The 16945-nt window shown below is 44.0% G+C and overlaps 1 protein-coding gene across 1 annotated transcript in view; it reads right to left on the bottom strand.

Moving 5' to 3' along the window:
• Window positions 1–16945, bottom strand: part of CACNA2D2 (calcium voltage-gated channel auxiliary subunit alpha2delta 2) — a 1052991-nt gene that overhangs the window by 89787 nt on the left and 946259 nt on the right. The window contains exon 14 of the mRNA XM_060240024.1: window positions 11119–11168. Coding sequence (XP_060096007.1) covers window positions 11119–11168 — 50 coding nt within the window. The remainder of the gene's footprint in view (window positions 1–11118; window positions 11169–16945) is intronic.

Here is a 16945-nt window from a genome sequence, read left to right as displayed (position 1 = left end):
ATGACAGTTGCCAAGCAGCTGTTGGTGCCTGACACAGAGATCACTTTTCATGATATTACACCAGCTACACTAGTTCCTGGGTCTCCCATAGATCACCTCATTTGGTCCAAAATGTCATCGCACTGGAAGAACTGAGCCCAGTTGTCCCCTCCAATGATTTATTGTTGGGGAGAGGAAGGCAGGGCAAATATCTCTTTGCTTCTCTTCCTTTCCTCTGCAATTCTTTGCAGGTTCTCACCTGTTTTCTATTTCCCAAGTTCCTGTCTCACCCAGAATGGGAGCATGGAGATGAAGGGGGATGCAGGCAAGAAAGGGCTAGCTCAGCTCTCAGTGGCTCCCGTTATGACCTACAGAATAAGGGAAAAGGCTCACAATCTGGGGCATGGATGAAAAGGGACAAAAACAGACCTTCACTCCCTTCCCTTTTCATATAGGCATTAAGACATTTTTATATTCAGAGGCTGATACTGAATTGTTTTGAAACATTTGCCCGACATAGTAGTTCTCTACCTGTGTTATTGGCTTTCATGATATTTTGCTTGTCGGTTGCTTTAGTTTAGATTTCTTATTTTTAAAACCATTCTATGGATTTGAGGGTTTTCATTTTTACAAAAATTAGTGTGGGATATAAGGCTCTTTAATTTTTAAAAAAGCAAACAAATAATAAACCCTTTTAAAATCTAAAAATATTCACCCTCAGTTTTCTTAAATCTTATTTCAAGCAGAAACCAAGAAACAGACAGACTCTTCCCAGGCCAAAATGCAGAAGCATTGTTTTGGGCCACTCTGGAAATCTGGAATTACTTTTACCTGTCACAAAGATGCAAGTGGGCAGGAGGGTAGCATCTTTATAATGCCAAACAGACAAAAGAATGCACCACGTACAGAAAACTGGGTGTTCCTTTCAGGCCCTGATGTTATCAGAACCAAGACAGAGACACATTTCTTTCACTCTCCCTGCCTCTCAGCTTTAAGGCATACACAGGGAAAAGAAACTTCTAAAGGGGCGGTCTGCATTTTTGATATCTGGGCTCTTCCATGATCTTATATACTGGAATTGGTTCAGGGAAAATACCAGGATTCAAGCTGGTTCACCTCCTGTGAAAATGCCTAATGAAGAAGGGGATAGGGAGGCCATGCTCAGACCAGAAGACAATCTCATTTACAAAGAGATATTGTCTATCTTGACAATATTGTCATAAGTTGAAGGCTGAACCACATATCACCTGAGGTCCCTGTATTTTACCAGGAGTAGCCTTGGAGGCAGCAAGTGGAGGGATGATCCAGGAAGGAGCTGCTTAATCACTTTCCCTCAGGCCATTTTCTCCCTCTGTGTATGTGAGTGTGTTTGTTTAGGGGGTGATATTAAGCGGAAAATAACTGTGTGTGTGGGGGGGGCGTTATTTGTTTGCTTAAACTCTTAGCATCTTCAGGTTGTCCTTGGTTTAACTGCCCCCCGCCAAGCACAACAAAAAGCATTGTTTAACACACCCACCCCCCGCAAAACACAACAAATAAGCTGCATATGACTGAGTGTTACAGATTAAGAAAAAGGCAAGATTTTCAAGGTGACATCAGGGACTTTTGAGCGATAAAGGTCTACAAGGCTGGGAGAATCCCACCAGATGGCACTCTTGCATTGTTCTGTCTTATCTCCCTGCTGCTCTATGAAAAATGAATCAGCAACCCAGAGGGGAAGCTCCTGTCAAAATCCTGACTCACGTCACCAGAAATAAATATTCAGTAATGAGCTATTAACCTTTATGGTTCCCTAAGGGGGAGAGGGGAGGGGACGTGCTAAATACTCGGCTATAAAACTGTGCAGGATCCTGCTGAGCTACATCCTGCCAGGCTGTTGTCAGGCCACAGGCTCAGCCATGGAATTTCAAGGTGGGCCTGGCCTAATGCTGGGTAAGAGGAAGAGCTGAATTAAGGCTGCTAGGAGTGGAAATAAATGTCTGTAAACCACCTTGCCCTCTCATGGATTGCTGCCTTGTCATGGTGAGTGGGCTTGCACGGTTCATTGAGGCTGTGGGCTATGCCATGCAGGGCCACCCAAGATGGACAGGCCACAGCTGAGAATCCAGACTAAATGTGATCCACTGGAGAAGGAAATGGCAAACCACTCCAGTATCCTTGCCAAGAAAACCCCATGAACAGAAACAAAAGGCTAAAAGATATGGCGCTGGAGGATGAGCCCCTCAGGTCAGTAGGTGCCCAATATGCTACTGGGGGAGAGTGTTCAAGTAACCACAGAAAGAGTGAAGCAGTTGGGCCAAAGCCAAAAGGATGCTCAGCTGTAGATGTGTCTGATGGTGAAAGAACAGTCCGATGCTGCAAAGAACAATACTGCATCGGAACGCGGAATGTAAGATCTATGAATCAAGGTAAGCTAGATGTGGTCAAACAAGAGATGGAAAGACTGAACATCGACATCTTGGGAATCAGTGAACTAAAATGGACGGGAATGGGAGGATCACTACATCTGTTATTGTGGGCAAGAGTCCCGTAGAAGAAATGGTGTGGCCTTTATAGTTAACAAGAGAGTGAGGAAGGCAGTAATGGGATACAATCTCAAAAATGATAGAATGATCTCGGTCTGTATCCAAGGCAAACCATTCAATATCACAGTAATCCAAGTCTATGTCCCCACCACTGATGCAGAAGAGGCTGAAGTGGACCAGTTCTATGAAGATCTACAACACCTTCTAGAATTAACACCAAAAAAAGATGTCCTCCTCATCATAGGGGACTGGAATGCCAAAGCAGGAAGTCAAAAGATGACCAGAACAACTGACAAGTTTGGCCTTGGAGAACAAAATGAAGCCAGGCAAAGGCTAATAGGCTTTTGGCAAGAGAACAAGCTGGGCATAGTGAACACCCTCTTCCAACAATCTAAAAGGTGACTCTACACGTGGACATCACCTAACAGGCAACACAGAAATCAGATTGATTATATACTCTGCAGTCAAAGATGGAGAAGCTCCTTACAGTCAGCAAAAACAAGACCTGGAGTTGACTGCGGCTCAGATCATGAGCTACTCATCACAAAATTCAGGCTTAAACTGAAGAAAACTGGGGAAGCCATTAGGCCATCCAGGTTTAACCTTGATCACATCCCTTATGAATATACAGTGGAGATGAAGAATAGGTTTAAGGAACTAGAGTTGATAGAGTGCCTGAAGAACTATAGACGGAGGTTCACGATATTGTACAGAAGGCAGCAATCAGCACCATCCCAAAGAAAAAGAAATGCAAGAAAGCAAAGTGGCTGTCTGATGAGGCTTTACAAATAGCTGAGGAAAGAAGGAAAGCGAAAGGCAAGGGTGAAAAGGAAAGATTCACCCAACTGAATGCAGATTTCTAGAGAACAGCAAGGAGAGATAAGGAGGCCTTCTTGAAGGAACAATGCAAAGCAACAGAGGAAAATAATAGAATGGGAAGGACAAGAGATCTCTTCAAGAAAATTAGAGAAATCAAGGGGATGTTTCGTGCAAAGATGGCCATGATAAAGGACAAAAACGGTAGGGACCTAACAGAAGCAGAACAGATCAGGAAGAGGTGGCAAGAATACACAGAATAATTATACAAGAAGGATCTCAATGTCCCGGACAACCATGACAGTAAAATCGATGACCTTGAGCCAGACATCCTGGAGTGTGAAGTCAAATGGGCTTTAGAAAGCATTACTAACAACAAAGCGAGTGGAGATGACGGTATCCCAGTTGAGCTATTCAAAGTCCTAAAAGATGATGCTGTTAAAGTGATGCACACATTATGTCAAAAAATTTGGAAAACACAACAGTGGCCACAGGATTGGAAAAGATCAGTTTATATTCCAATCCCAAAGAAGGGTAATGCCAAGGAATGTTCAAACTATCGCACCATTGCACTCATTTCACATGTCAGCAAGGTCATGTTAAAGATCCTACAAGCTAGGCTTCAGCAGTATGTAGATCGGGAACTACCAGAAGTTCAAGCTTGGTTTTGGAGAGGTAGGGTGAGGTCAGACATTCATAAAATCCCACTACGGGCATGAATGGAGTCCAGAAGCATGTCGGATTTTAAGCGGTTGTCCAAACGTCAGCATCTGTGAATGGTGGTTAGCTCGTTTGAGTCCCGTGTTGCGACGACTAGGGCGCGGACTAATTTGATACTGCTTTAAATCTGGAACAAAATTCTTCTGACGGTTCTTGAGTGGAATTTCTCTGTTTGAACACTCCATAGTTGGTGACTCGTTGGAAGCGCACCACCGCTTTCCTCCCAAAGCCCCCTGCAAGTGATATCACTGCGCCAGTGAATGAGCGAGTGAATGTTGGCTCGATAAATCGTTTACCCGCCCCTATGTTTGGAAACAAAACTCACTTTTGAAAGTAGATGTGAACTAGATGTGAACTGATTTGAATTCCTGGGTTTTTTTCTGCATGCGTAGTGCTCGTGCTGGAAAAGTAGTGCCAACGGACTAGCAAAACTGTTCGTGATCCAACCCATTTAAAAGCGACACACTGCAGATAGCGGGCATCACTGTGCCTGCGCTAATACAGATTGACGTCTCATGAAATGAGGTCCAGTAGAGCACTCTGATCGACCAGCAACGGGACCCACATGGGATAGAACGGGAGCCTGGCTGTTGTCTGATCGGAAAATTGGTTGTGCAGATTATAATAGAGGCACGTTGCAGATGGATTTAATGGTGAGTGTGACCACACCCGTAGAGAAACCAGAGATCAAATTGCCAACATTCGATGGATTATGGAGAAAGCACGGGAGTATCAGAAAAACGTCTATTTCTGCTTAATTGACTATGCTAAAGCCTTTGATTGTGTGGATCACAACAAACTGTGGCAAGTCCTTAAAGAGATGGGAGTACCAGACCACCTCACATGTCTCCTGAGGAACCTGTATAAGGGTCAAGAAGCAACTGTCAGAACGGGTTACAGAACAACTGATTGGTTTAGAATAGGAAAAGGAGTTTGACAAGGATGTATATTGTCACCCTGCTTAATTAATTTATATGCAGAGTACATCATCGGGGAGGAACGGTGGCTCAGTGGTAGAGCATCTGCTTGGGAAGCAGAAGGTCCCAGGTTCAATCCCTGGCATCTCCAAAAAAGGGTCCAGGCAAATAGGTGTGACAATCCTCAGCTTGAGACCCTGGAGAGCCGCTGCCAGTCTGAGAAGACAATACTGGCTTTGATGGACCAGGGGTCTGATTCAATATAAGGCAGCTTCATATGTTCATATGTTCATCATGTGGAATACTGACCTGGATGAAGCACAAACTGGAATTAAGATTGCCGGGAAAAACATCAACAACCTCAGATATGCAGATGACACTACTCTAATGGGAGAAAGTGAGGAGAACCTAAAGAACCTCTTGTTGAGGGTGAAAGAAGAGAGCACAAAAGTAGGCTTGAAACTCAACATCAAAAAAAACTAAGATCATGGCATCTGACCCCATCACACCTTGGCAAATAGAAGGGAAAGACATGGAAGTAGTGACAGACTTCACATTTCTGGGATCCAAGATCACTGCAGATGGTGACTGTAGCCATGAAATTAAAAGACGTTTGCTCCTTGGGAGGATAGCTATGGCAAACCTGGGCAGTATAATAAAAAGTAGAGACATCACCCTGCCAACAAAAGTCAGTATCGTCAAAGTGATGGTATTCCCAGTAGTAACGTATGGCTGTTAGAGCTGGACCATAAGGAAGGCTGAGCACAGAAGAATTGATGCTTCTGAGATGTGGTGCTGGAGAAGAATATTGAGAGTCCATTGGACTGCAAGAAGATCAAATCAGTCAGTCCTAAGGGAAATCAACCCAGACTGTTCCCTGCTGAAGCTGAAGCGCAAATACTTTGGCCACCAAATGAGATGGGAGCACTCCCTGGAGAAAGTCCTGATGCTGGGAAAGACAGAAGGCAAAAGAAGAAGGGGATGGCAAAATATGAGATGGCTGAACAGTGATGTCACAAACACAAATTTGAGCAGACATCGGAGGATGGTGGAAGACAGGAGGACCTGGTGTGACTTTGTCCATGGGGTTGCAAAGAGTCGGACTTGACTGTGTGACTGAACAACAACAAACCATCTTGGTTGCACTGCTTAGCATGAAAGAATGAGAAGGGAGACCTGACTGATTCAGGTGAGTTTTACAAGCAGAAAAAGTGCTTCAGAATGATAAGTCTGTTGGTGGCTACTAGCCATGGTGACTGAAGGGACTCTCCACATTTAGAGGCACTAAGCCTCCAAATCCCAGAACCAGGAGACAACACCAGGACAGGACAACTCTATGTCCTCTATGATTGGCCATTGTGAGAGACAGGATGCTGGACTAGATGGACCACTGGACCACTGGTCGGATCCAGAAGGGCTCTTCTTATTGATCCAGTATCCTTGCTGTCTTTCCTCAATAGCAATCCTCATGTTCTGATCTGACCCCTCACCTCTCCCTCATTGACACCATAGCACATGGGGAGGGACGGTGGCTCAGTGGTAGAGCATCTGCTTGGGAAGCAGAAGGTCCCAGGTTCAATCCCTGGCATCTCCAAAAAAGGGTCCAGGCAAATAGGTGTGAAAAACCTCAGCTTGAGACCCTGGAAAGCCACTGCCAGTCTGAGAAGACAATACTGACTTTGATGGACCACAGGTCTGATTCAGTATAAGGCAGCTTCATATGTTCATATGTTCACATCCACAGTGATAAGGTTTCAGAATGCCAGAAAGGCCATCTAGTTAACATCTCAAAACCACACAGGACTACGTACACACCAGCCTGTCACTGATCAGCCTTGGATCACAAACACCTTTCCTTTATTAACAATAAGCTCCACTGACCTGAGGTCTTGAGCTGAAGGATCACAAATACCTTTCCACTCTTCTCTACAAAGCATGCTCATCTAATCCCCTCCTATATTTCTTTGTCAGTCACCTGTTGTGTCTACTTATCATGATACAGTTAATAGGGGCTTGCAATTAAAGACTGCTAGTTTAACTATGTGAACTTCAGACACCCTGTTCTGTAGCTCCCACACATCTGCAGCTCTTCTGCTCATCCTGTTTTCCTAGCCTTCCAGAGTCCTTACTCTGGCTCCCCTCTTCACCCTCCATTCCTCTGGCCCACCACCACTTAACAACCCTATTTTTCCATCTTCCTCAGATTTCCTACTCTCCATTTCCAACCACTGCTTCCTTCACAGCTCCCTCTCAAGGTTCTTTTACTTGCCTTGCCTCTCTATGATATCAGAGCAGCTCAGCCAATCAATCCTAGGACCTTTCCCATCAATAGCACCACCACAAAAGGCCTTTGTATGTTACGACACAGACATGTTATGCTTATGCCCTGTCTGAGACACTCAGAGTGGTTTTTATCTTTAGTCTTAGATTTGTTTCCAAAACCATACCATGAGCTTCAAACCAAAGTGTGGATGTGGAGGTCTGTCTAATAGTGTGGATCTGCCTAAAACTCAAGCCATTATATTTCATGAACTCTTTAAGGGCTGCTTGAAGCCTGCTGTGGAAACAAAAAAGAGTCCAACTTTAAGTTTACCTATTGGTGATGATAGCCAAAGGACACTGCAATCTTAATATAAACAAGAGAAGGAACACCTTGGTCCTATTCTGCTTAGGAGCTAGTATAATGCTACCCCGCCCTAGCTGGCACAAATTTGTGTTTCACCTCATTGCTTTAACACATTAGACTTTTGTCTTACACAAAAATGGGCTAAGGAAGGGTTATGCTTTCCCTTTTCTCATGATAAGAGATTAGTGCAACTTAAATTAATTTTCTCCCCTGTCCACTTCTGCAGGTTTTTATTAGAATGCAGCATGCGCCAGTTGCCTAGAACTTAACAGCTAGAAAAAGATCCATATGATGGCTGTCATATTGGCTGATATGCTGAAAATGTTAAGTACTAAAAGCAACAGCTAGAGCTACAGCTAAACAGCCAGGTTATTTGTTGCTAGATTATGATAAAATCCATGTGCTCTCTACACTGGCCTGAGGGGGTGGGTAGGCTCATACAACAGGTGCATTCAACTGATGCCCATGAGACCCTCACCCCAGGGGAACCCTCTTTTTTCTCTGTGGTTTGATCCCCTTCTGTACACATGTACACCTGTCTATGCACCCAGAAACAATAGAAGGAGTCTGAATTAAAGTGATATCAAAAGGCAATGAGTCACGCCAAAGGACGAAAGGAATGCAGGACTGATCCTCTAACAACCATATGAGCAAACCTACCCTAAGAAGGATTCAGTCAAGGGCCATTTCCACCCAAAACCCTGGAGCCTCCTCCCAGTGATAATAATCAACAAACCAGATTTCCAAAATGCTAAGCAACAGGCCAATCCCAGCAATGTCTTTCCTATCTAAACAACCAGACAGGAAGATCCCAGCCCTTCCCCAGCCATGGCAAGTACCTGCAAACATATGTGACTTCCATATCTCACCAAGGGAGCATTTTTGATGCTCCAAATGCAAAAAGGAAAAAAAAATTCTCTCCATAATAAAGACAAAAGTTTCACATACCTGCATCCACCCCAAATATTGCATTTTTATTATTTTCACATTCCGATGCCAACAAACCCTTTCCCTCAGCGTCTCAGGCTAAAAAGTATAAAAAGTCACCCCTCAAGCCCCAAATTTTGAAATCATCCTGTTACCCCAGCCTCATGGTTGGCCCTGGACTCATCTGGACCCCAAATTTCTGCTCCACTGACCTGCTACTGCGCTTTTCACCTGCTCAGTTTCATCTCTCAACATAGCTTCTTCTGGCCAGGGACAACCCCTGCTTTGCTTCAGGACAGGTTCATATGCCCCTTTAAGTAGGTAGGGATTTTAAGGACAGGTGTCATGTTTTATTAATTCTATATTTTCAATGCTGTATTTCCTTTTCAGTGCCATTCTACTATATTGCATACATTATTTATTTTCTATTTCTGATAGCAAAATAAAAACCCATTTTGTTTAAGAGTCCTCCCATTTTTCCAAAAGTTGGTCTGAATCTGCACCTCTGTACACATAGGCAAAATGGCTGCAAGTGTTTAAGTGCCCCAAAGTACACATGTTTGGTCTGTGTGGATAGGGGGATGACTCTTCATGTTACTGCCCTAACATATATTTATCGATTTGAGTAACACGATCAGGGAAGAAACTATAGATTATTCACTTTCAGAAAGAATTGTATGGGTCCATAAACTATAATAATTTCTAACATACAATACCTTCATTCAGGTTTTTCCTTTCTCAGTTTCTTCGGTTTATTGTCTGTGCTTCTCTCTTCCCTCCCTCTTCCCCATTTCCCCTTGGCTTTTGGCTTGAAGATTTAGGCATCATTTGAATGGAAAGCTATTAGCTCTGCCTCGTCACCCCATTTTCAGGGCACTAATAACTCATCCCAAGCTCCCTCTCTTGCACACCACTTGTCGACTCTAATAGCTTGATAGATCGAGCAGTTTGGCTTGCTCCTCTGTGTGCTGCTGATTCAAGCACGAAGTTGTAATAATTAGCCACATAAATAAAAGTCCACATAACAAGCACATGTTTTCTCCATGGACAAATCTGTGCTGAAGCAGCAGAGGGATCTTGCATATTGGGCTATTAGCCAAGCTATATGTGAACAAGTATGTTTCCAAGACTGAAAGAATATAAGACTGTATATAAGGAGGACAGGGTTCTGTAAGCCAGGAGGAACTGGTGCTGGGAAAACGATTGTCACAGGGGTTAGTAATGAGGATCACCTGCCGAACTGTGTGCTCATCGTTTGAATCAACAACTGTGGTGTGTTCACAGTGCAGCTTTCCCTGCAATCCACTCAGCACAAGATGATTTCCTTAAAGAAGGACCATGGCTCAATGGCGGAGCGCATGCTTTGCATGCAGTAAATCCAATTTCAGTATCAGGCATTTCTAGGAAAGACCTCTCTGGGTCCCTGGAGAGCCACTACCAGTAGCCATACCATGGGCCAATGGATTGGCACAGTGAAAGAGCCCCTCATTTTCATTAAAAAAAATCACTCTTTCTTCTGCTTTAATAGAAGAGAGTGTATTATGCATTTTACGCAGTCCACACTGACATGGACTCATACTCTTTTGTGGTGTAGACAACCAGCAAATATTAAACCATAAAATATAATTTTATTAAGAATTCAAAAATGGATACAGCAGGAAAACAGTAAGGGCCTGCTATACAAGCAAGTATGATACAAACCTTAAAACAGTTAACATCCATGTATAACAATTCTAAAGGAAATGAATCACTCTGACAACCAGCAGATCTGAGGATCAGTGCAGAACTTGCCCTTTAGTACACATATGCAGTCATTAAGTAAAATCCTGCCCCTTTTCAAGATGAACATGAAATTGGCCTCTAAGGTAAGACATGTGGCTTCAGTCAACGTTGTTAGCTTCCCCCACCTTTAAAAGCTCTAAAATACACTTAACTTCCTCTAATCTATTCTGAATCATCTGTATGATCCATAACTGAAATATTCTCTATAAGAACCACTGATTGACTACCTTTACTCTGTCAGCACAACAGCGATACTGTGTGCATCCTCTGCTAGTAGTACAGCATAGCACTCTCAGTGGCCTCTCATCTGCTTTGGAACAGTTTGCCAGAGGATGTGTGAAAAGCCTCCTCAGTAATGGCATTTAGGAAGGTTAATGATGACTTTGTTTTGAAGTGCCTGAGTTGATATTGCTGTAACGGTTTGTGGATGGGGATAATATCCTGTATTTTTAGGACAAACTCATGCCTATTGTTTTTAAAATTGTTATACATACTATAAGCTGCCTAACTTTATCTATATTATTTATATTAATAAAAATATTTCACAAAAGTAGAGACTAGGTTCTACCCACTTCATTTCTTTCTTTCTTTGTTAAGAAATAGGTTACTATTGGCCTGGTGTGTATGTGTGTGCATATGCGTGCAGAGCATATCCATTGAATGGCCAAAGTACATAAAATATACATCCAAATGAATGGGAAAAATACATTTCATGCAGGTCACTTCCTTATAGCTTTTGCCCTATATTAAGCAGATTGACAGGTTAGATGGAGGCAAAAGTTATTTAGGTTAGAAAGAAATGCATACATGATGGATTTTTCCTTACCTGTGTGTTAATTCGGATGGCCCCAATAGATGGAATTTCAAAGTAATAACCTTTTAAAAAAGGGGATAAAGGAGAAGATAATGAACTTCAGAAACACATTTCAGCATATCATCTTTGCACTCATTTTCAGCACCCGTTCTGCCATGTTATATTGTTAACTAATCTACATTCAGAACACCAAATTCAGTCCAAAGTCCAGGACAAAGAAATAAAATGCCTCTTAAAGACATCATACTGGTTTGTGATTTCAGTACCCAGCTTCACATGTCAAAGCTTTATTGACATTGGTCAAATAAATGTTGTCAGAAACAGTACCCACTAACATCACATGTTAAATGTTAAAAAGCCAGAAACTTGTATCAAAATGGAATCCCTCTATTTCATAAATTGTTCATATGAAACTGTCCACACACATGCACACACACACACACATAGAAAAATAAACACTTTCCTGCCTCAAGGCACTTATAATCTAACAGTTAAATCCCGAACAGATTAACACACTTTGAAAGCCAATAAGAATCTCCCAATAGCATCAGACTTCGCCAGCATCTCCCTGTGAGGCCCCTGTTCCCTCTTCCTGCTGAGACTCCTCAAATCTGATCCCGCCCTTGAAAGCCTAAGTGCAGTGGGGATCCTGAGAATAAGTCTAAAAAGCAAACCTGTCTGCCATGATCAAGGTAATTTCTGTCATGGAGGCAGGGTATCAATGGAATGCATAAAGCTCCAAAACATGCCCAACACAATCATATCCCTTGCTTCAAGGGATACTTCATCAAGACACACAATATGAACCATTTCCAGCTATAGACAGTTGGGCAACCATTAAGTATCACTAATCCAGCCCAACAAAGTTTGAGTCTAGTGGCACCTTTAAGAACACCAAAATTTTATTCAAGGTTTACATGTTTTCAGATACAGTGAAATGGAAGTTACCAGTCCATGCATATAGCCTGCAAACCTACAGACAAGAGATTCTCACTTGAGGGATCTACAACAAACCTTTTTAGAAGTAAATTATCCACCAGATGAAGTCAAGAAACAGATCAACAAAGCCAGAACAATATTCAGAGAAAGCCTGTTAGGCCCCAAAGAGACAATAACAGAACACCACCAGTGGTCACATACAGCTCTCAACTCAAAACAGTTCAATGACTTACAACCTCTACTGAATAATGACATTTCTCTTTTACAAGCACTGGGAGGCAGACCTTTTCTTGCACATAAACAGCCTCCCAATCTGAAACAGCTCTTCACCCACAATAATACAATATTTAACTTGAACATGGACACTGGTAGCAGAGCTTGCAATAAACCCAGATGCCAACTTTGCTGCCACATACACCCAGACAATGTGATCACTGGACTTAACACATCATATATGCCATCTCTGGCTCATTCACTTGCTCATCTTCTGACATTGTCTATGCCATTAATGACAGCAATGCCTTTTGGTTCTCTACACAGGGCAAACAGGTCAAACCCTCTCTCGGCTTGGCTTCGCGAACGAAGATTCAAGAAGGGTGCAATAGTCCACGTCTGCTGCAGGCTCGCTGGTGGCTGACAAGACCAATGCGGGACAGGCAGGCCCGGCCACAGTGGCTGCAGGGAAAAGTCGGATTTAGGGTTGGTGCTGTAGCAGTGCGATTCTTCCTCAATCTCCTTTTGTCCTCAAGACCAGCTATGCGTGCGTTCTCAAAGGAAGAGACAGCCTGGTGGATGGTGTGCCTCCATGCTTTGCAATCTGAGGCTAGGTCAGACCACTGGTGATGGTTGATGCGACAGGTGCCAAGGGATTTCTTCAAGGAGTCCTTGCACCTCTTCTTTGGTGCCCCTCTATTTCGATGGCCGGTGGAGAGTTCGCCATACAGGGCAATCTTGGGAAGGCGGTGGTTTTCCATCCTAGAAATATGCCCTGCCCAGCGCAGCTGCGTCTTCAGCAGCAGTGCCTCGATGCTGGTAACCTCCGCCTGCTTGAGGACTTCAGTGTTGGTCACAAAGTCATTCCAGTGGATGTTGAGGACGGTGCGAAGGCAGCGCTGATGAAAGTGCTCGAGGAGTCGCAGGTGATGATGGTATAAAACCCACGATTCAGAGCCGTAGATGAGGGTTGTCATCACAACCGCTTTGTAAACATTGATCTTTGTGCCTTTTTTCAGATGCTTGTTGCTCCACACTCTTTTGTGCAGTCGGCCAAATGCACGGTTTGCCTTTGCCAGCCTGTTGTCAATCTCCTTGTCGATCTTGGCATCTGAGGAGATGATGCACCCCAGGTAGCTGAACTGCTGGACTGTCTTCAGAACTGATTCACCCACAGTGATGCAGGGAGGGTGATAATCTTCCTGGGGTGCAGGCTGGTGGGGAACTTCTGTCTTCTTCAGACTAACTTCTAGGCCGAATAGCTTGGCAGCCTCTGCAAAGCAGGACGTCATATGCTGCAGAGCTGATACCGAGTGGGAGATGAGTGCAGCATCATCAGCAAACAGTAGCTCTCGGATGAGTTTTTCCATTGTCTTGGAGTGGGCCTTTAGTCGCCTCAGGTTGAACAGGCTGCCATCGGTGCGATAGGGATGTAGACACCATCGTCATCATCTAGATCTACTGCGGCTCTTTGAAGCATCATGCTAAAGAAGATCGTAAAGAGAGTTGGCGCGAGAACGCAGCCTTGCTTTACACCTGTGCCTATTGGGAAGGGCTCCGAGAGGTCGTTGCAGTGTCTGACTTGGCCTCGCTGGTCTTCGTGTAGCTGGATGATCATGCTGAGGAACCTTGGGGGACATCCTAAACGTTCCAAGATTTGCCACAGGCCTTTCCTGCTAACGGTATCGAAAGCTTTGGTAAGGTCGACAAAAGTCACATACAGAGCCTTGTTCTGTTCCCTGCATTTCTCTTGGAGCTGCCTGAGAACAAATACCATGTCGGTGGTGCTCCTGTTAGCTCTGAAGCCGCACTGGCTCTCTGGGAGGAGTTCTTCTGCAATGGTGGGCACCAGTCTGTTCAGGAGTATTCTGGCAAGGATTTTGCCTGCAATGGAGAGCAGGGTTATCCCCCGGTAGTTGGAGCAGTCTGACTTTTCCCCTTTGTTCTTGTATAGGGTGATGATGATTGCATCGCGAAAGTCCTGTGGTAATTTGCCTTGTTCCCAGCAGGTGACAAGTACTTTGTGAAGTGAGCTATGTAGTACTGTGCCCCCATGCTTCCAGATCTCTGGTGGAATTCCATCAACTCCTGCTGCCTTGCCACTTTTCAGTTGCTTGATGGCTTTAACAGTCTCTTCTAGGGTGGGGATCTCATCCAACTCTGTTTTCACTGGTTGAAGTGGGGTGAGGTGGATTGCTGAATCTTGAACTACACGGTTGGCACTGAAGAGAACCTGAAAATACTCTGACCACCGGTTCAGTATGGATGCCTTGTCTGTGAGGAGCACTTGGCCGTCTGCACTATGCAAGGGACTCTGAACCTGATATGATGGACCATATACTGCCTTCAGGGCTTCGTAGAACCCTCTTAAATCACCAGTGTCTGCACACAGCTGGGTTCTCTCTGCAAGCTTGGTCCACCAATCGTTCTGAATGTCTCGAAGCTTGCGCTGGAGGTTGCTACATGCAGCGCGAAAGGTTGCTTTTTTCCCAGGACAGGAGGGCTGAGCAAGATGTGCTTGGTAGGCAGATCTCTTTTTCGCCAGTAAACCTTGGATCTCTTGATTGTTCTCATCAAACCAGTCCTTGTTCTTCCTTGTGGGGAACCCGAGGACTTCTTCAGAGATCTGCAGGACGGTAGTTTTTAGGTGTTCCCAGAGTGCTTCTGGAGAAGGGTCTGTGGGGCAACTGGGGTCCTCAATTCTTGACTGGAGTTTTGCCTGGAAGGCAGCTTTAACTTTGGCTGACTGGAGACTGCCAACCTGAAACTTCCTCTGAGGGATACCTCCTCTCCTGGGCGTGGGTTTAAAGTGAAGACGGAGATTGCAGCGTACAAGACGATGATCCGTATGACATTCTGCACTGGGCATTACTCGGGTGTGTAAGACATCTCGAAGGTCTCTCTGGAGCACCAGAATGTAGTTGATAAGGTGCCAGTGCTTGGACCGTGGGTGCATCCAGGTTGCAAGATTGAGAAACCTGTAGGAGAGGACTTCAGCCTTTTAGGACATTCATTGGGTGACCTCAAAGTAGCTGTTTTATTGCAAACAAACTTCAGGAAAAAACTATAAAGGGAAACCGCTGAGTTACAAGTTATTACAATATTCAGAACAATAGAACCCCCAGGACTTAACTGGGACATTGGTTTATTATCTCACTACATATGCTAACTTCATTCAGTCAGGGCCAGCCCTAGACTGTCTGGCACCCTAGGCAAGGCTAACTTCTGGTGTCCCCCCCCCCTGCACTGATAACATCACTGAGTCACATGGGGGGACCCAGTTCAGTGCCCTCAGAAGGCTAGCACCCTAGGCAATCACCTAGTTTGCCTAGTGGCAGGGCCAGCCCTGAATTCAGTCTATATATCTGTATTCTCACCAATCCCTCAGAAGTACTATATATCCTCTTTATTTTATTTTATTTTATTTCTTATTTGGAATAGTAGATTGGAATAGTAGACTGTAATGTAATTTGGAATGGTAGATTGGAATGTATTTCTCTGGTCTGGGGACAGTGGAGATACACTACACAGTCAATCATTTCACTTCAAAGAAGATGATGTTGCAAGGTTGCTTCTGCACTTGAGAGGAGACAGATGGACTGTAATGGCAGAATCTCAGTTAATTACTCTCAGCATTCCACAATTGCAAAGGGTACATCTGCCCATCTATCTTCAATTTTGATATATTTATTTCCTTCACTATGTTTCCCCCCTCCCTGGAATTAAACCCAAACAAATAATAACCATATAAATTAAGCTTATTATTCCTGTTTGGTCCTTGAATTTGTTCAACATTCATTATGAGGTATGCTAATTTGCTGTTCACTCTCTTTCTATATGTATGGACTGGTAACCTCCATATCTAAAGAAGTGTGCATGCACATAAAAGCTTATATCTTGAATAAAACTTTGTTGGATTTACCAGCATGGTTACCCACCTGAATCTAATCCAACCCAGTCATTGATAAAGATAGCCTACCATCTGACCCACCCAGAATTAGCCATCAAGCCCATTATTCATGCCCAGTTCTTTATCAATGTGTTAAAACTGTCCAGCAGTTGGCTCACTTTGGAATGTAAGGTATTTCCCTCCTAAATCTTCCCACCAGATTTTGATAGCAGTTACCTTCAAACTGTACAGTCAAATCCAAACTTCATATCTTGCACCAATCCTGATCCTAGGAAAGTGGGGTATCATGTCTAGCTAAGGGCCCCTTCCCCATAAAAAAAATCCCATGTTGGTAGGAAGTGTGTCAGGTCCTCCCACTATTCTACAACTGCTTTGCAGGTCCTCTTATTCCCCCTTGGATCAGGTAATATTTGCAGGGCTTTTTTTGAGTAGGAACGCACAGGAACGCAGTTTCAGCAGGCTTGGTGTCAGAGGTGTGTAGCCTAACTTGCAAATGAGTTCCTGCTGGGCTTTTTTCTGCAAAAAAGCCCATGTGTGAAACAATGGTTACATCAGGGTGTGTGGCCTAATATGCAAATGAGTTCCTGCTGGGCTTTTTCTACAAAAAAAGCCCTGCCCATTTGAATGTCCTCCCTCCCCTCTACTTGTCTCTTCTCTCTTCCTAAACCACTACACCAAACCGAGAGCCAATGTGATGGTGTGGTTAAGAGCAGTGGACTCTCAACTGAAGAACGAGGTTTGATTCCCAACTCCTCTGCATAAAGCCACCTGGGTGAC

This window comes from Heteronotia binoei, chromosome 5 (assembly GCF_032191835.1).
Source record: "Heteronotia binoei isolate CCM8104 ecotype False Entrance Well chromosome 5, APGP_CSIRO_Hbin_v1, whole genome shotgun sequence".
NCBI lineage: Eukaryota > Metazoa > Chordata > Lepidosauria > Squamata > Gekkonidae > Heteronotia > Heteronotia binoei.
Note: the sequence above shows the minus strand (reverse complement) of the source record. Positions and strands in the feature narration are given on the sequence as shown.